This window comes from Cnephaeus nilssonii, assembly GCF_951640355.1.
Source record: "Cnephaeus nilssonii genome assembly, chromosome: X".
Taxonomy (NCBI): domain Eukaryota; kingdom Metazoa; phylum Chordata; class Mammalia; order Chiroptera; family Vespertilionidae; genus Cnephaeus; species Cnephaeus nilssonii.
Window position 1 is genome coordinate 79,382,174 of NC_137071.1, and position 21,098 is coordinate 79,403,271.

At 40.4% G+C, this 21,098-nt stretch overlaps 1 protein-coding gene across 1 annotated transcript in view; it reads left to right on the top strand.

The window, feature by feature from the left end:
• Window positions 1–6,957, top strand: part of PAK3 (p21 (RAC1) activated kinase 3) — a 411,616-nt gene extending 404,659 nt beyond the window's left edge. The window contains exons 17-18 of the mRNA XM_079765689.1: window positions 2,161–2,298; window positions 6,509–6,957. Coding sequence (XP_079621815.1) covers window positions 2,161–2,298; window positions 6,509–6,598 — 228 coding nt within the window. The 3' untranslated portion in view covers window positions 6,599–6,957. The remainder of the gene's footprint in view (window positions 1–2,160; window positions 2,299–6,508) is intronic.
• The last annotated feature ends 14,141 nt before the right edge of the window (window positions 6,958–21,098 follow it).

Here is a 21,098-nt window from a genome sequence, read left to right on the forward strand (position 1 = left end):
ATGTGGAAGTTTCTGGAAAGGAGATGTTCTCACCAGCTGTTGAAAATTGGCCTGGAAAATGACTTTGATAAAAATACAGTTTTAAAGAATTTATTATTATTATTGTTAATCCTCACCCAAGGGTATTTTTTCCATTGATTCTTATAGAGAGTGGAAGGGAGGGAGAATGGGGAGAGACAGAGAGAGAGAAACACCAATGTGAGAGAGACACATCGATTGGTTACTTCCAGTGCAAGCCCTGAACAGGGCGGCGATTGTGCCTGCAACCTAAGTATGTGCCCTTGACTGGAATCAAAACTGAGGCCCTTCAGTACTTGACTGACCCTCTAACCACTGGACAACTAGCCAGGGTGATAGAAATCTATATATATATAAAAGCCAAGTGACTAGAATTACCAGAACGACCAGAACGACTGGAGTGACTGATTGCTATGACATACACTGCAGCTGCCAACCAGCCCGTTTGGGGGCCGGGCCGGCCGGCCAACCTCCTGTATCCCCTCCCCCTCAGCTGGCCCAGCCCCCATCAGCCCCTATCAGGGTGGGCCAGCCAGACCCCATCTGTGCACAAATTCGTGCACAGGGCCTCCAGTATTTTTAATAAAACTATTAGGAGCCATAGTGGGGAAGAGGAAAAGGGATTGATAATTTGCTGCAAAGCCCAAGCAAGTTCAGGAGGGAGCATATCTTCAAAGTATTTAAGGGATTGGTTGCATAGGCAGGATAACCCTGGTGGCAATACCTGCAGGAAAACTCCTACTTAACCTTCAAGATGCTGTTCTGATGCCAACCTCCTATATGAAGTTTTCTCTGAGCTCTGGTGTAAATTGCTTTATCCTTGTGTTTACTTAACACTTGCTAAGTTCCTTGATTAGGTCTTATCTCACTGTATTGAATCTCTCTATGTCTCTCTCCCTCACTGTATTGAATACAACTTGCTAAGTTCCTTGATTGGGTCTTATCTCACTGTATTGAATCTCTCTATGTCTCTATGTCTCTCTATGTCTCTCTATGTCTCTATGTCTCTCTATCTCTCAATGTCTCTCTATGTCTCTCTGTGTCTCTATATCTCTCTATGTCTCTATATGTCTCTATGTCTCTCTATGTCTCTATGTCTCTCTCCCTAAATTGTGTGACCTTTGAATATAGGACATTCTCTACTCATCTTTTGATATCCAATGTCTAATATAATACCTTATGCATACTTAATGCCCTAGAATTATTTGCTTAGAGGATAATAATGAATTTCCAGGTTGTTGTTTTTTTTGTTTTGTTTTGGTTTTTTTTTTGGCTGTCAAGAGCCTTTGAATGATGGGCTTTGTGACTTAATCATGGTCTTGGGTCTGACTCTCTGCCTGGGGTCTTTGGTTTTGTCAACAAACCATGAATATATAGATATCTCTCACTGATAGCCTTACACAACAGTGATTTCAGTATTATTTGCAACTTATTATTTTATAGCAGGATACATAACTATCTGGTTCCAGGACTATTAATGTCAGTTTTTCCTCATAGGTAGACCTTCAGGGGGATTCTAATTAAAATCTTTAGACATACATTTGCCACAGTACAAAAGTACTTGATTTTTTAGGCCCCAGAGGTTACTCCTCATCCAGGCACTGCCATCTTCTGGTTCTTTTTGTAGTTCTCTAACTCTGTACTGGACTCTGTTCATCCCTGGGCTGCTCACAAATATTCTTTAAACAAGATAAACACTTAATAAATTACAATCACCTTTGCAACCATGCCTTCCAGAGGTTATATATACTCAGGTCAACATGATGAGATGTATATGTGTTCACCAACTCTTTAGAGTCACAGATTCACAGGAAATTTTTGGTTTAATTTTCTAGGTGGTTCATCACACATTCATTATAGTATAAGGATTTTTACTGGTTTAACTTTCACAGAACAACCTCATAACCCTATTTCCAATTTGGGGGGGCGGTGTGGTGGGGCATCTCACTGTCATCTTAGTTACTGCCAAGAGTAATAATTTCTAAATGTTATAGAAACTTTGAAATATATGTCAATGCCATTATGTATACTATAATTTTTAAGATCTACTGTATAAACCAGAAGAAACTGGATTTGTACCTTCTATGCCAACTAATAATCCTAATATGTATGTGCTGAATAGATTTCTATAATTTTTTATAGGCATTATATCTGATAGCTACTAATGGAACCCCAGAACTCCAGAATCCAGAAAGACTGTCGGCTGTATTCCGTGACTTTTTAAATCGCTGTCTCGAGATGGATGTGGATAGGCGAGGATCTGCCAAGGAGCTTTTGCAGGTGAAAATAAAATAAGACAAGTACAAAGAGTCATTATATTGGGCTTTTATAACTTCAATGTGCGACAGCAAGAGAACTCTGTCAAGAGATGTCTAGTGAGAGTTATGCTATAGACCACAGGCACATAAGTATAGACATGCATCTGGTACATGACTGATTGACATGTTTCCTTTCTTCTGAAAAGTTGGCAATTTAAACTATAAAACTATTTTGCTCTTCCTGGAGTCTTATTTTTGGAAGGAAAAAAAACAATTTGAATCTCTGGTGTTGCTGTTTTGTTCTAAACTTTACTTGTGCTCCTGGATGTTGTATGCAGGTGCTCTTGGCTGGAGGTAATTCTCTACATAACTATGCAATTATTTCCATAGCATTTGCTACTCTAAAGCTTTACTGATCAAAGCCCCTTTGCTTGTGATGCCAAATGGCAGGCACCTGCTTGCCTGTGTGAGTAACATCCAGTGGTGAGTGTCTATGTAACCATTTGTCCTTTTCATGGCTCTCAGGGATTAGTATATACAATAATAATTAGTACCTATGATTTACCAAATTATTTACCCACATTATCTCATTTAATTCTTATAACAGCTCTATAGGGCAGGTGTTATTATCCCAAGTTACAGATGTAAAAATTGAGGCACACATAGCTATTGAGTGGTAAACTGGGATTTGAGCCCTGGATTGTCTGACTTTCCACCACACAAACACACAAACCAGTTTAGAGAAATATCTCAGGAATAGCTCAGAGATATTGCAAGTTTGGTTCCAGACCACCACAATAAAGCCAATATAACAATAAAGTGAGTCATAATATTTTTGTTGATGAGAAGTCTTACCCTCAATTTACCAAAAAAAATGCAACATCCATCAAGTGCAATAAAGTGAAGTGCAATAAAACAAGGTATGTCCATACCTATATTGATAAAGCAACACATGCTCAGGATTACATATGTACCTTCACTGCTGGGGACTGTTCCTCAGGGAAATGTATCAAGCTATGTAACATTCAAGAGTAATGACTGATTGTTGTCTCTCTGACTTTGACCACATACTCAATTTAAACAAAAGATACAACCATGGATTCCATTCAAGGCAAAAACAAAAATAAAACAAAAATATTTCCATTACTCCTGAACTCCCTCCTGAGATAGGCAAAAAATATCCTACCCCAACCCAAATCACACCAGGGATAAACCAACTTGAAGGAATTGAGGAAGCTACACCTTTTCTTTTTTGCTACCTTTATTTCACAGGCTGTCATAGAAACCTACAATGTCAAATCTGAAATGGTTTCTTATTAATCCTCTAATTAATCCCATCTCAAATTACAGATGAAAAATCTGAACTTTTGAGTGCTTCACTTGTACATCTTTTCACTCTTCCCACTACCCCATATATACCCCCTGATGCATGTTCCAAAGATAAATGAAGATATTTGTTTCCTATATAATAAAAGCACACGATGCCCTCAAGCAACATCGCCACAAGATGGTCACCACAAGATGCCCGTACTCACAGTCGAGGCGGGGCCTGGCAGCTGCTCTGTGCAGTGAGGCCTGGGGGTCCTGCATCTCTGCACAGTGTGGAAGAGGCCAGTCCTGGCCTCTCTGCCACTTTGCGCAGAAGAGGCGGGTCCTGGCGGAGAAAGCGGGTCTTGGCAGGGGAGGGCAGTTGGGGGCCATCAGGCCAGCAGTGGAGGGCAGTAGTGAGCAATCAGGCTGCCAGGGGAGCACAGTTGGGGGCGATCAGGCTGCCAGGGGAGGGCATTTTCGGGTGATCAGGCTAGCAGGGGAGGGCAGTTAGGGGCTATCAGGCTGGCAGGGGAGTGGTTAGGGGGTGATCAGGCTGGCAGGCAGAAGCAGTTAGGGGCAATCAGGCAGGCAGGCAGGTGAGCAGTTAGGAGCCAGTGGTCCTGTATTGTGAGAGGGAAGTCTGACTGCCAGTTTAGGCCCAATCCCAGGGATAGGGTTAAACCAGCAGTCAGACATCCCCTGAGAGGGGGAGGGTGCAGGCCGGGCTGAGGGACACCACCTCCCATGCATGAATTTTGTGCACCAGGCCTCTAGTATACTGTATATATTAGCAATAACCCATATATCGCCTTAAGTCCATATAACTTCATTCTCTGACTTGAGCCTATTTATGCCCAGTTTATTTATTTATTTTTATTGTCTAAAGTTTTACATATGTCTCCTTTTCCCCCAATTTACCCCCCCCCAGCTATTCTCACCCTGCCAAGCCCCCAAGCGCCCCAGTGTCTGTGTCCATTGGTTATGCTAATATGCATGCATACAAGTCCTTTGGTTGCTCTCTAACCCCCCTGCCATTTGTCTCTGGATCTATTCTTGTTTATCAAATTGTGTTGATCATTATATCCCAAATATGAGTGAGATCATGTGAGAGATTAGAAAGGAAAGAGTTGCATGATATTCACACCACTGGAATGCTTGAGACAAGACATAGGTATTAAGTATTTGTGTGACTTTCTATATGGCCTACAGTCCTCTGTCCATTAATTGATATTTATTGAGAAACTCCTATTTGCAAGGCTTAAGTGCAGTGGGTGATACAAACCTCTTAAGGGTGTGATTTCTCCTCTCCAGAGGTTCACAATCTCCTTGGGTACAAAAAAATATGCAAGGTTGTTTCGAGACTCATTCAAACCAAGTGACAGCCATGATTCTATAGGTGATCAGAAAATATCTATAAACAGGAAGGAGTTCTGCTGGGTTTTGAAGGACAGATCAGTTTTAGATAGGTTGAAGAAAAAGGGGGCAGGAATTACAAATGGCAGAACTATAGTGTGACCAAAAGTATGTAGGCAAGGTTTAAGGGAACAGAAAACAGAAAGTATAGCTGAAGAGTTCAAGTGGGAAGTTACAGGAGATAAAATCACAAGAGCGTATTGACACCAGGCTAGAGTTGGGACTGTAGACAGTGGGGAAATACTGAAGATATCAGAGGGAATCAAATGATGAAAGCTTTGTTTAGGAAAATTTATCTGGTAGTATGCAATAAAAAATAGCACCATTTAAAAATGGAGGGGGGAGATCAAGGGGGAATTATAGTTATAGTTCAGAATTAAAGTTGATTAGACCTGAGCTAGGGAAAGCAAGAGATCATTATAAGAAGCATTGAGAAGAAGGTACTTGATAGCTGATTTCACATAGAACATAAGATAGAAGAAGATAAAAATGACTTCAGAATATATAATCACTGGTAGCATTCAATAAAAGCCAAAGTGATATAGGATAATGCAATGGTAACATGTCTTTGCTTCTGTGTAGTTTACAAGTAACTGTTATTTACCTTACCTGATTTAACCATTGTAAGAAGCAAAGAAGATGATTGAATTTAGGTGCTCTGAATCCAAAGCCCCTATGGTTTACATCACACAAGAGGAACCTGTGTGGTATCTTAACATATATTTTTAAATGTTAAATTCAAGGTGACAGAACATTTAAAAGGAAATATCCAGTAGGCAATTGGAAAAAATAGGACCAAAATTAAGGAAAGAGATCAGGTCATAAAATATAGATTTGGGAGTAATTTCCCTAAAACTGATGAGAGGTTGAAACCATGAAAGGGAATGATCTCTCAAATGAATTAAATTAGAAAGAGAGGATGCTGAGAGCTAAGTTCTAGTATGTGGGAGGTAGATGGAGGTGAAAACAGGGAAGAAGATAGGGAGGGAGTAGTCAGTGAGCATGCTTGTGGAAAAGAATCAAGATAGTAAATGTCACAGGCCCCCAAAGAGGAAACCATCTCAAAGAAGGAATAGATGTTCACTTGTATTAAGTACTATAGAGAGTCCAAAAGAGAAATGGTGGAGGCATAGTATTGGATTTATCAGTTAGGAAGCCACTATTTTCAGGGTCAAGGTTAAAGACATTTTTTCAAGCATGTGAGCTGCTCTTAATAAAATCACAAGTTTAAGAAATTCAGAAAGTCAGACTGTTAAACACTGAGATTTTACAGGACCCCAACTCTGAGTTTCTAGCTCTGCCAGTCAGCTTCCAGAGTATTTCATAATACTGAAGGAAAAAAAACACCTGAAGGACAAAAGCTGGCACTATTTTAATAAAATAATCTTTAATTGGGTGCTCAAAATACATTTTAATGAAAAAAATGGCTGCTTGAAAATGTAAAGTAATATACTTGTTTGGATGAAAGAATTCCAGTTATTCCTTTGTGTTTTTTTTTTCTTTTGCAGCATCCATTTTTAAAATTAGCCAAGCCTCTCTCCAGCCTGACTCCTCTGATTATCGCTGCAAAGGAAGCAATTAAGAACAGCAGCCGCTAGGACTGCAAGCCTTACCCTGCACCATCTCCCTCATGAGTGAGACTGAAATAAAACTCTGCTACAGGAAAGAAGGAAGAACGACAGTCAAATGGGGTGGGGGTTATTTAACTTTCTAATGAATAGATACTTCTTACAAGCCTTTTTCCTACTCCCTAAGATTATGTAATTTATTTGTAAGCCTGAATCGCAGCCCAAACAGGGCAGCAATGTCGAAGTGGCCATAAAGTGGTCACTTCCACCGTGAAGCGAAAGAGCCAGTAGTGAATCCCCTCATTTTGTGCATTCACTTTGAAGAAAAAGGTTTCTCAAAGGTGCACACTCCCTCTTCATAGTGTTGTGTTTGTTTTTAAGTTAGAGAATAGTCCCTCTTGCATTCAAACCTCTTTCAAAGCTCCTTACCCAATGTGATGTTTTTCACTTGCATTGTCATTAGATGTCCAGAAAAAAAAAAGATGTCAAAACGTGTTTTTTTAAAAAAGAAAGCAAAAAATAAAATAAAAAATAAAAACACAAAAACAAACAAACAAACAAATGAACAACAACAACAAAAAAGAGCAAGTACTGTGTGAATATGTGGAAGTCCATGCCCTAATAGAATTGCAATTTTTTTATTCTTCTTCTACAGTGGTGGCTTGGTTTGTGTACCTGTTTTTCTGCACTTGCACTGGAAAAGGTTTCTTTTAACCCTTTGCACTCGCTTGCTTTTTTCTCGATTCCTTTATTCTACTCGGGATTTAATTTTTTAAATACCCCAGATTTTACAAATCGCAGCAGTAGAATAAAAAACTGGAGTTTCTTTTCATACAAACTTATTTATTTGGATTTTTTTAATATTTCAAATTATTGATACATTCAATACAATTCGACATATGAGCTGCTACCGATGCTAACCATGTCAAGTCACACTCGACATCCGAGTGCAAAAGGTTAAGATACTTTCCAAAAGCATGGAGCAATATGTGTGTTCAGAAAAGGCTTTAAAAACTCTATAAATAAAGCTCTGATGGTGAAATCCTGTCACATTTTCATGATGATGCTTAAGAGGCAGTTGATTTATCATTTATGTAAATCAGCTTGTTCAACTTCATGATATGTGAAAAAGGACATACCAAAACTGTGGGACTCCTGATGAGTGAGTCCAGGTCCCAAACTTAGGAAATCCTCATAGGAGAAACCATACTTAAACCAAGATGGGACTCTATCCAAGAACCAAAAGGAAAATAAGTATGAAGTACTGAAATTCTTGTTGGACAATAAGTAAACAAAAATTAAAAATACTTAATTTAACCCTATCTTGTGCTTATGACATGTATGCACTTAAAATAGACACATCAGGGGGAAACAAACCCATTAGCTAACATTTGCTTAGGATAAAAAAATGTTTATTTTGACAATTTATAACATCTTAAAATTAAAAACGATCTGGAGAACAAAGATTTTTTTGTAAGCATTCAACTGTAAGAAATGGGAGGTCAGTGAAAACTATATCCCAATAAACATTTGGCTATAAGTACTTGTTTCAATTTTCTTTATATACCACCAATTTCTGTTTCAGGATATAGTGTGTTCATACTTAGTGTTTTGGGCTTTTGAATTTCAGAAACATGCTCATAAAGACTTGGAAGTTCTCCAGTGAAAATAATTAGGGCATGCAATCATATACCCCAAAAAATATAAGTCCAACTGAATTCCATTTGTGTCTTGGAGAAAATATGAAAATTTGACTACTATTTCACCATGTATCTATTTATTAAAAAATCAACAGTTGGCACTTCCTGAATCTTCTGAGAGTAGAAAAATATCTAGAGGATGTCTGCAAAGAAAAGGATATGCTTCTCTTTTGAAAGAATTGTCAAATTTTATAAATTCTGCAAAGTTGTTTCTCGAAGCCTTTGCAAAGCTAACCATTTGTGTTTTAGAAAGCTTCTTGATTAGTAGTATATCTGAATAGAACCTATCCACATTAAGCAAGAGGAGGAAAGAGGTCAATGCCTTGGTCCTCTCTCCTTCTCTGCGAAGGTACATCCATCCATTTAACCATCCATTTATGCCTTATAATGAAAGTACTTTCATTAGAGTTTCTGCTAACCATATAGTGCATATTTATGTTTAGGTGATGACACCACTGATGGATTTCCTATTTTCTTAAACTATAAAATTTTGGAGGGTCTTGAACCCCCATCCCATAAATGTCCACAATGGGATAAAACAACAAATGTGAAAAGAAAATCAAATGAAAATATTAATTTGAAGCATACCATATTATACTTTGCAAAAACATGACTGGGCCTGAATATTTTAATGCTACACTGTCCTAATGAGAGAAAAGGGAGTGTTGATTTTTATTTATTTTAAAATTAAGTATTTGAATGTGTTTTTTTCATTCATAGTCAGGGAATTCAATGAAATAATACATGGGATGCAAAAAGAATTTAGTACATTGATAACTATACCCTGCCAATGGAGAGAGCCTCAAACCTGGTTGGGAATTCCTAGTTGTCAAATAGCATCCCTTTTATATCATAAAGGCCTTTTTTGGTGGGGGGAGACCTGGAGCAGTGATCCTTCATATCACTGTAGGCAGAGAAATGGCTGCTCTCTTATGTTTTCAATTCAGCATATTAACCATGAGGAGCCAGGTACTTTATCACATCCCACTGTACCAAGATTTTATAATATATCCCAATAGGCTTTACTCTTACAAATTTATATCTATGTCAAATTTAAAATAAAAATCAGTTTCTAAAGTCCCTTCCCCCATTGGAGAGTTATGCATATTTCTAATAATTATTAAGAGAGAAGCTGAAAATGATGCTGAAGAATTCACATTTGAACAACTTGGATTCCAGATGGTTCATAGTTTATTCCCTTTCCCTGGATATTTTTAAAGCTCATCTTGACACAGGTGAGTCTATCCAGATCTTTAAAGTTGCTAGTGTGCCCTGTAATAATGAGGGCACATGATTGAATGTTCATTCTAAAATGTCATGAGATTGGAATAGGGCAGTGGGAAAGTCAGGGAAGGGTGTGAAGCACAGTAGAGATTATTTATTTAAGAAAGAAAAAAAACACCAATGTTGTAACAAGGATCCGGTGCGTTGTCATAATCCCATGAGGATTTTTGGATGACACAATTTCCTCAAATCAGTCACCATGTTGGGTAATGACTTCGTTCTTGCTGATCTCATCTATGTGTCATTGTAAATATTTGTGTGTCCATGTCACATTTTGGCTACTGGATGGCCAAGTCATATAATAAGATTTAATTCAAGTATTTATTATTTAACTGTGTTATTCAGATTCCTTTCAGGCTTGTGAATTTCACTCCATCGTTTGAGTTTAACCATCTGATTCCTACTCTATCCTTCCCCTGTGAAGCACATTCCATTGCTAAAAGAAAAAGAAATATGAAATTGCTTCCTGTTGTCTGTATAAATGTTTTGATAGTTGGAGAAGTTTGTCTATAAATAATATTTCTCAGCTCAAAAATTGTGTAAATAATTATATTACATTATATTACATTGCTCAATGGGTTGTTTATTTCTAATGAGGCTGCCAGTTCTCAGAGAGAATCTATAAATCACTTTTAAATAACATAAACAGGGATTACAGCTATGTAAAAATAAGTGTGCATATGGAAAAAGACTGGGAACACAGATAATTGAAATCAGTTGTGTTAGGGTGGTAGGATTATGCAAATTATTTTCCCTTTAAAATTTTCTTTGATATTATTATAATATTGCTTTATAATAAATAAACATCAGAAAGGGGACAATAGAAAAATAGAAAAGATGCCAGAAACAGATGCCTTCTGGCCAGAGCCCAGAGCATGCAGGGCACAGATGTCTTATAGTTACAATTATTCCATAGACTTTATATTTGCTTGAGTGCTGAAGTTGGCACATGCTTGGGTATGGCACATTCTTTCTTAGGAGACTATTATCTATAAGTTAAAGCTAGGGAGATGTCGCTATTAGAACTCTAAACACATCCCTCTGCTTTAAATCAAGCTGTCCTCCACTTTGGTATAGCATCAAGGTTTCTGTTTTGGTTACTTTAATTGGATAGGTGACATTTGATTAGCCCCCCCTTGATAATATGTGGTTTTGGTATCATCCTTCCGGATCATTTTAGAAGAGTTTCAGGTTGAATTTTGGAAGAATAGAAGGATAACATTTCCAAGTCCCACTTTCTTGTCTGACATGATAGTATATCATCCAGTTAAGATTCTTCTTTTAATGACCAGTAGGCAATTCTCATTGATTTCAATAAGAAGTTATTATGACTTGCAATTAAAAGCTGAATATGAAAACATTAAAACAAATATTTAGAACTAACTTTGTCTGTTGGCATTCAGTCACAGTCCTGCTAGCTTTGGCTTGAGTTGGCCTCTGTGTACTTTCTGTATTGCCTGATTATAGGTTGTATATAGTGATTGTCTTTGTTAAAGAGAAAAGGGAGACTATCTACCAAAAGAGGGGAATTTCCTTGTAACTCACCAAAGAAATTTTAGGTGAGGACTTTAATGAGGATGAAACTGAGATGCTACTCAGTTTCACCAAGTGCAGACCCTGTATCTAGAGAATCCACAGGCTTTTCCTTGACCATTCTAAACATAAAAATGTGTATGGAAGTCTTAACCTTGGCATCCCCAGTTGAGTCTCATGGTCCTTTTCTGAGCTACTTGCAGTTAATATTCAGTTAAATAAAGGCATGGCCAGTGATGCAAGCTTCTCCTAGTTTCTGAGCAAGAGGACTGCATTTCAGCATTTGTAAATTGACAGTCTAATAGGCCTTAGATTTTGAGAGGACTTAACACACAATTCTGAACATATATTTGCATGTGGATTGGAAGAAAAATAAATGGGGCCATGGAAATATTTTTCCAAAGAAAGAATTTTTTCTTGAGATTTGTTTATGATATAATTGTTTATATGGTTATCTTTAACATTTTTCTCTCCTTTTCTGATCCCACATTTCTTTTGTAGCTAAATGAATATAACCTAACTCCTCATGCATTGGGAATGCCTATTTAATATTAAACAAATCCAACCAAATCTGCAAATTCAGGAACTGATATATCATCTCCATGTGCACACTTCTGTGTACAAGTATACTATGCTACAAGTAATATTTACTGCTATGTAATATAGTCGAACTTACAAGATAAACTTATAGAGAAGCTGGTTAGTGCCATCAAAGTCTCCTCTGGAAGCTACCATCAGGTGAATGCTATCTCATAATACTGACAGTAAGGGAGATACCATGTTCACCTGATTTACTACCTAAGAGGAAATCAACAGCAATTATAGAGAATGTCAGATGTAATGAAAAGAGTGTTAGTCTAGGAGTAAGGAGACCTGGATTCTAATATAGGCTCTATTACTAATTTACCATGTGACCTTGGGCAAGTCACTTAACATTTTTGTGGCTGTTTCCTTATCTATAAATTAAGAGTATTGGACTAGATGATCTCCAAGGTCTTTCCAAAAGTTGTAGCATTCTGTGATATTATAGCTTGCCTTGCGAATTCAACCACTTAAAGTGATGGTAAGTATCACATGTTTAAGCCTGGGTCTCTTATGTGACATTTAAACAATAGCACTATGAAAGATGAAAAGAACTCAAGTAAATGAAGTTAATATTACTAGGAAATGTTGATAAAACTTGTGGCGGCCTTCTAATTCCTTCACAGTTGTTTTGTTCTGTTTTAGTTTTAATGTCCTTTTTCCTATTGAGTGTTCCCAGTTTCATTTTACATATACTAGTACTCTCTATGTAAGTCTGGTTTTCATTAAGCTATAGCCAGTATTTGCTACTAGAACAAAAATACCCCCACTGTCACACTTGCTAGAATAGAACTATACTTGAGCATCTTCTTTCCTATGAAGCAGTGCTGGACTTTATAGAATTTACTTCATAAATGGCACAAGACGGCAGAACCCATACATTTTAATGGTTGGGACTAGCACTAAGAGTGGACCTATACACTTGCACGTTGCAAAGAGAGAAATAAAAAAAGTAATTACATGCTATTAACATTAAAGAATGTTGATAAATCCACTTGTTGGGAGCCAAAGATAGCATTTCTGATTACAACTCATAATGATTGGTCAGTTATATAAACATGTTGCTGGAAAGAAGATAAACTGGAAGTTAGTGAATGGTCCCAATTCCCTGCCTACAGTAGAGTGCCAACCAGCCCTCAGAGGGAAATTCGAGTTCAATGTGTGTGCTTGTGTGTGGTGTGCGTTATGGACCACATATACTATATTATTCACTAGGGATGATAAGATCTTTCACAGAATACTATAACCATTAGTGGGTTGAGTTTAAATCCCAGTACATCATCAAGGAGGAGTCAGATCATAAGGTATTGATGTCTACTGGGAATATTCTCATAATATCCAGACAAAGCAAGTTGAGGAGGCTCTACATTTTCATTATTTATCAGAATTGTATCTCATTTGGCTGTGCATTACTTTTCTTAAAATGTTATCTGTAAACCCATGTGTAGTGAAATTCTTCTGTAACTTTGGATTAAAGGTATTTATGGTATTTTTGTTTGTTTGATTTTTCAGTAAGTTATTTCTTTTGTAGACCTGCTGATGTAATGATTCCATCCTTCTGACCTCAGCATTTAATCTTCTTAAGAACTTTTGTTTCCAATATTGTTATTTTAAATTGTGGTTGAAGCAATAGAAAATTGAAATATGGATTGTGCATGACTGTGTCTTGAGTGTAAAAATATTGCAGTTTGAAACTTGGACCTAAAGTATTGCAAATAAAAATGACAAACATCAATGAGCTGGTACTTCTCCCTTCTGTCACCTTTCCTCCCACCTTTTTGGCATTGGTCATTTTACCTACTTCACAGGTTGAAGTGTAGCACTCACAGGTATCAAGGCAGGGAAATGCCCAGCCTTGTGAGCAATATAGAAAATGTCCTGCAGAGTCTGCCACTAAATAACTCAGACACAGAGTCTCCATCTGGTTCTCACATAGAATAACTCAGGCGAATGTTTATACTCAATGCAGGACAAAAGCCTGGCAGATCTAAGAGGTAGGTAAAGGAAAACTGCCAAACAACATAATACATAATAAATATACATATTTTTTTTATTTTTCTTGTTGAAAAAATCATAAATGTGTACAGTCATCTGAATAATGTTTAATTTTTATCTTATATCTGTTATCAAGGTCCCTAAGTCAGTGACAAGATTCCAAACCCACATTACTGAGAACATTGATTAATTCATTCATTCACTCTTTCACTCAAAAAAGCATATTTTGAGATCCTGCTATATATCAGGCACTGTGGACATTTCTGGTAAGGATGACTTTCTTTTAAAAACCATGTTCAAATGTGACTAAATGACAGTAAAGCTTATTCAAAGCTGTTAGATGCACCTATTTGGGGTCAGTTTTGTCAGAAACCCTGAGTCTTCAATACTCCAGACATAAACACCAGAGACTTAGCAAACTGGAGGGTGGTTCCACCAATATTACTAGTACAGTAGATATAGTGCTCCTCTGTAGCAGTATATATAATTTTATACATTTTTGTAAGTGGATACACAGAATAGATTAAAGATCCTACCAACTGCTATCTACTTGTTTCCTAATTCACTGTGTTTACACGTAAGCTTTATTTCTCTTACTGAATCTCTCCACACAAAATAGACATTTTCTATAAATATTAAGAAGGGAAAGAGAATCCAGCACTTAGCCTTTAGGCAAGTTCTCTATGGCCCATGTGTGCAAATTACTGAGTTGCTACTCTTACTATTAACCTCATATCCTTCCATCCTTGATTGGAAGGTTTCCTTCAACTATTTTTTAGCTATTAAATGAAGTAGGAATACTTTTTATGCATTAGCAAATTGCTAATATATTCCATCAAAAATAAAATTTAAAAGGCATTTCCCTTTGCAACAATAACTTGAAAAAACAGAGTCTTAGGAAATGATAAATGTATTACTCCACAGCTCAACCCTACTAACTCAATTTCTGGAAATCTAACCTCATCTAAGTCCCTCACCCGCTGAAGTGGGGTAGGTACAATCCCCGAAGTGCCCCACAAATTATTATCATTCGTCACATCCCATGGGACCCTGGCCCCCAGGCACTGGGTGGCATTTGGTGGCTTTCTCACATACCTGTGTCAAGCACTACTGCTGTCATTGCCATCCACTAATCCTATACCAAAACCTTGGTCGTATTTGTTGCTACTGTGCTTGTCACTCTACTTATCTATGTCTGCAGTATTCACACCACTTCTTGTTTCTAGTAGCCTCTGGGTAGTGCACTGGGATGACTCATCCACTTGCAGTTTCATAGCCAATTACTTTTTACTAATTTTCTTTTCTATACCTCACAGCAGAAGCCATTCTCATGAACTCAACCCATTTTGCTAAATCTTTGGACCCATTTTGGTGTGTTTTTTTTTCCATTTCTAGCACATCACTGAATCAGGAATCAAGTTTGGTCTTCATTTCTCTCTCTCCCTTCCTGGGACTTGTCAGGTCAACCTGTACATATCCCAGCCCCTTCCAGGGTCACCACCTCCCATGAAGATTAATTCTCAGCTTGTGCTATAGCCATTTCTTTAAAATTATCCATGTTCACCCAAGAAATCTTACATGGAGGCAAGAGGGAATTGGAAGTTTGGTTCCATTCTACTTTAACAATTTAACTAGAGTGCCCTGGTCTTATTTCTAGGGATATACATTCCCACAAAGTAAGAAGCAACAAACTATATTACCACTGGGGGGAGGGTAAAGAATACACAGGATATCTCTGTATTATTTCTGAAAACTGCATGTGGATCTACAATTACCACAATAAGATGTTCAATAAGAAGAGCAACAGACTGCAATATACCTCCCCCATGATATTTCAGAGGTTGTGGCAAGGATATAGGATACAAGCTGGATATCATGCCCCAACCTACTTCCACCAGCAACTACCATTACCTTGGTATCAAGAAGTTCTTCCCTAATTTAATTCCACCTGTCACTAGTCCCACCCACCTTATATAGGAGGACTTCCCACTTTCTCTTCAGACACTTCTGAGCCTCACTGGGGAAGCAGGGAACTCAAATATAATTGCTTATGAGTTCTTCCCTATGAACATAGATTGACTGGGTCCTCAACCTATGGTGTCATATTAGAATAAAATTCATAATGAGAAATAACTTTTAATTTTACAACAGGTAAAACTGAATTGCTGTGCTTTAAAATACAGGAAGGGAATATTATGTTACAACAATTTCATACTACAGAATGAGGCTCTTGACATTGTGTCCTATAACCCTGTAGTAGACACAAATGAATAGACCCACCATGTTTTCCACATTTCTATTCTAAATTAATTTGCAAATAGTAGCTGAAATCCCTTCATATTTTTTAAAATATATTTTTATTGATTTCATAGAATAAGGCAGAGGAAGAGGGAGAGGGAGAGGGAGAGAGAAATAGAAACATCAGTGATGAGAGAGAATCATTGATAGGCTTCCTCCTGCACGATTGAGAATTGAGCCCACTACCCGGGCATGTGGCCTTACCAGAAATCGAACCGTGTCCTCCTGGTTCATAGGTTGATGCTCAACCACTGAGCCACCACGGCCGGGCTCTCCTTCATATTTAAATAGATGTGTGACAACTTTTAAAATTAATAACTTAAGTGAGATATAATTACATCTACACAATGGAATACTATGCTGCCATAAAAGGAAGAAATTCTCATCATTTGCAGCAACCTGGATAGAATTGAAGAACATTATGTTAAGTGAAATAAGCCAGCCAATGAAAGAAAAATATCACATGATCTCACTCATTTATGGATAATAAAGAACATTATAAACTGATGAACAAAAAGTTAGATACAGAGACAGTAAAGCATCAAACAGACTGTCAAATTACAGGGGGAAGGTTAGGGAGAGGTGGGGGTGATAAGAGATCAACCAAAGGACTTGTATGCATATAAGCATAACCAATGGATGCAAAACTCTGGGGTGTGAGGGCATGTATGGGTGTGGGGTGGGGGGGACAATGGTAAGATATGTACACATATAATACCTTAATAAAAAATAATAATAAATAATAATTACTCCTATAGCATTCAAGTAGAGAGCATGATTACTAACTATTCCCCTCCAGGAAGACCCTAATCTCCAGTTTTATTGGTCCATTACCACCTTTAGCAAAGACTTTTTTTCTGATTTTGAATGTATTATGTTCGGTAAGCTGTTTTTATCCTGAAGAAGAAGTGCATATGTCAGAATTTGCTTTCAGGGTATTTCTATCATAAGACTTTATTGTGAAAGATAGTATTGCCCAGTTTGTAATTTAGAGCCAGGACCAAACTGGAATTAGAAGTAAATTATAGAACAATCATCCTGAATAACCAACTGAAGACTAGCTGAAGAAAATTCTTATAAGCAAGAATATACTGAAGAAGCCACATTGAGAGTGGTAGGAAGGGCAGAGTTGCAAAAAGGGCTTGCCCCACTACCACAAGTGGTGGCTGAGAAATGTGGAGTCTCAACCCCAAGCTGGACTCCCAAGCCCATATAACCAGAGCAGGGAAGAGATGCCTATATAACATCTAGCTGTGAAAATCAGCAGGGAATCTGGGTCAAACTGAGTTGTTGACTCTAGAATGGGGGACATTTTTCCCTTGCACACCCAACCGGTGCAGAGACCTCCTTTCACACGGCCAAATTGTAGTCTGTCTATGCCTGATAAATTCTGCTGGCCTTACCCTCACAGTTCTCAGAGACACCACCACACTACAAAGGTGTATGAACACTCAGCAGGTTGCATCTAGACTTGGTATACCCTAGGATATTTGCTGATGGGCCTCAGACAGAGCACTGGCATGGATTTTGAACCTGTATTGATCTGGTGAGCACCACTTGTCCCTTCCTAGTGACTCACTGAGAACCTACCTCATGCAATTCGAGTACCACCAGAGACACTTTCAATGACTGAGCCAAACAGGCAGCCAGCAGGCAGAAGCAAGTAGAGGCGGATCTTGGGGTGTCTTTGGCCTGGTGCTGGTAAAAACCAGTCTTGGTGTGCAGCTTGGTCCTTCCCACGCATATCCAGGTCCAGCAGAGGCAGCCACAAACTCTAGATTGCTAGGTAGCTCCAAACAGGTTTGCCCAAACCAGTCAAAAACAGCATCTGACAATGACCTGCAACAGAGTACCTTCCAAGAAGCCCCTAAACCAGTGATGGCGAACCTATGACACACGTGTCAGCACTGACACGTGTAGCCATTTCTGATGACATGTGTAGCCATTTCTGATGACACGCGGCTGCTGAGGCGGCCGCATGCCAAGGATGAAACATTTGCTTCTCCTGAGGATGAAACATTTGCGAAATAATGTTTTTTCCTCAAAGTGACACACTACCCGAGTTATGCTCAGTTTTTTGGCGAAGTTTGACACACCAAGCTCAAAAGGTTGCCCATCACTGCCCTAAACCAACTCACCCAGAGTAGAATCCAATTGGTTTCATAAGCAGTATATACAAAAGGAGATCTCAGCAGGCACCAGACTCTGCTGAGGTTATTTCTGCTTCCTGTGGTCAGCACCTGCACAGCAGCGCATTCACTGTGGTCAAGGTTGAGACTCAAATAAGCCAACCTACGTGTCGACTACACACACAAATGGGCCAATAGAAATTAAATCTCAATTACAACAGGACAGCCCACATAAACCACACAAGCATATTCCTAAAGCACCCAGCTCAGATGATCAAGGAAACTGTACCACTGGGTCCCACAGGATACCTACTACGTAAGACCACCCTATCAAGACTGGGAATCATAACAGATCTGCCTAACACATAGAAACCAACACAAAGAGGCAGACAAAATAAGGAGACAAAGAAACATGACCCAAATAAAAGAACAAGAGAACTCTCCAGAGAAAGTGCTAGATGAAATGGAGGTAAGCAATTTATCAGATATAGAGTTCAAAAATGGTATGAAGGGAAAGGGAGGAAGATGGTGGCTGGCAGGACAAAGGTGAGGGAGAGGGTGTGAGTGAGAGAGGAGGTGAAAGGGAAGTGTGTGGATGTGTGTGGGTGAGTGAGGGGCAGTTAAATTCGGCAGGAGTAGCAGTGGCTGGCAGACCAGGCTCTCATGGACAGGGAGCACCTAACCACCAGTGCAGGCACTCCCCGGACTACAGGACTCGGGCAGAGAGCCCACACCAACTTGAAGGGGAGAGCGGCCTCTTCTAGGAACTCATCAGCACCTCCACCCAGACTGGCCTTAGACACTGCCTGTGATCCTGCAGCCACTCCAGCCAAAATCCTGCTGCCCCACCTGCAGATCTACAGACCCTAGGACGTCCACCTCCAAGGGTGCATGGCACCTGCAGCAGTAAGTGCGACTTCCCCCCTCCCCAGCTGCCGAACTTCAGACACATCATTTGCATCTTCTCAGCTTGCAGGCCTCCTGATCCCACCGCCCCACAGGCTACTCTTGGGTGCTGCTATGAGCCCCCGCTGGGTGCAATCATATCCAAACAAGGGAACACTGCCCTGGCAGTAGAATTTTGGACTTTCCCCCATCCTGGCTGCCTGCCCACAGACACCTCGGTCACGTGGCTTCAGCGCAAGGGCCCCTCTGAGTGCATCACCCTGGCAAATGGCTCCAGGGTTGCTCTGTGATCCGACACTGAGCACGCACAAGTCCAACCAAGGGCACAAGGCCCTGGCAGCAAAAACTGAGTCTTTCCACTCCACAGTTGCCGACCTCCAGACACTACTGTCATGCCTTTCCAGCATGCAGGCCTCCAGAGCCCACAGTCCCAAAGGCCACTCTTGGGTGCCTCTGTGAGCCCCACTGGGCGTGCTCGCATCCAAACAAGGGTGCACAGCTCCAGCAAGAGAAATTTGGCCTTCCACCTTCCTGCCTGCCTGTACTCAGACACGGCAGTCACCTGGCTTCAGCATGAGGGCCCCTCTGAGTGCGCCCCCCTGGCAAATGGTTCCTGGGTGCCTCTGTGAGCCACCACTGGGCACGCACAAATTTAACCAAGGGTGCAAGGCAGCAAAAATTGGGACTTTCCCGCCCCCTGGCTGCTGACCTCTGGACACCGCAGTTGCACCCTTCCAGCATGCAGGCCTACTGATCCCACTGCCCCTATAGGTGGCTCCTGGGTGCCTCTTTGAGGCCCTGCTGGGTGCACTTGTATCCAAAAGAGGGCACATCACCCTGCAATAGAAATTCGGACTTCCCCCTTCCCGCTGCCTACACAAAGACACTGTGGTTGTGTGGTTTCAGCACACAGGCCCCTGAGGCCACCGTACCAGCAGGCAACTCCTGGTGCCTCTGTGAGCTGCCACTCAGTGCACTTATATCCAACCAAGGGCGCAAGACCCTGGCAGCAGAAACTCGGACTTCCCCCTGCTTGGCTGCCAACCTCTGGTCACTGCAGTTGCACCGATCCAGTGTGCAAGCCTCCTGAGCCCACTGTCCTGACAGGCAGCCCATGGGTGCTTCTCTGAGCCACCACAAGGCACAACCCCAGCTGCTGGCATTCAGTCCCCATGGTAGTGCCACTCCAGCACATGGGACCTCTGAGCCAAATGCCCCAGCAGATAGCTCCTGGATGCCTCTATAAGCAGCTGTTGGGCATGCATATCCATCCAAGGGCACACATCCCCCAAAGCCAAAACTGGGACTTCTCCCTCCACAGGGCCAGTGACACACCACAGTTGCTCCGATCCAGCGTGTGGGCCCCACGTGCATACACCCCTTAAGATGGCTCGTGGACCCTTCTGTGAGCTGCCACTGGGCATGTGCCTTTCCAAACAAGGGCACACAGCTCCCTCAGCAGGATCCACGACATCCCCCTCTCAGCTACTGACCTCTGGACAGCTCGGTGAATTACTGAGGACTTGCCTCCTTGGACAAGGTCACATTAATTCAGCCACCAACTCTGAGATTCCCACATCCCCAGCTGCTGGATCCTGAACCACTTCATGATTCAGAGAGGGAAATCACTTTGGCCAGAGTCTCACTGCCTCAACCACTTTCCCGCCCCCTGGCTGCTGACCTCTGGACACCGCAGTTGCACCCTTATTAGACACCTGCCTCCCCCCACTGTCACATGCTCCAGGACCCTCATAATTAGTTGCAGAGTGACGCTAATCCAGCAAGAGTACTGCCACACCAGCCAAAGTCACAGTACCTGAGCCTCAGGCCTGAAGACGCCTTTCTCCCAGGCTGTGGACCTTGGGAACCCACAGTGAGCACATACAAGTGAGACCTCAGAAAACCTTTTCCACAAGAGCTGGAACCACAATCACATCCAAAACAGCTTGCACAACGAAGCTGGGGGTGAGTCACATTGCCAATCTGTGACAAGACTTCATCCATGAATAAGAAACTAACATTCATGATCCAACTACATCAAGAGAACCCAAATAGCTCAAGTAGGGAGCTACACTAGATCATCAAGCCCAAGAGAGCTGAGAG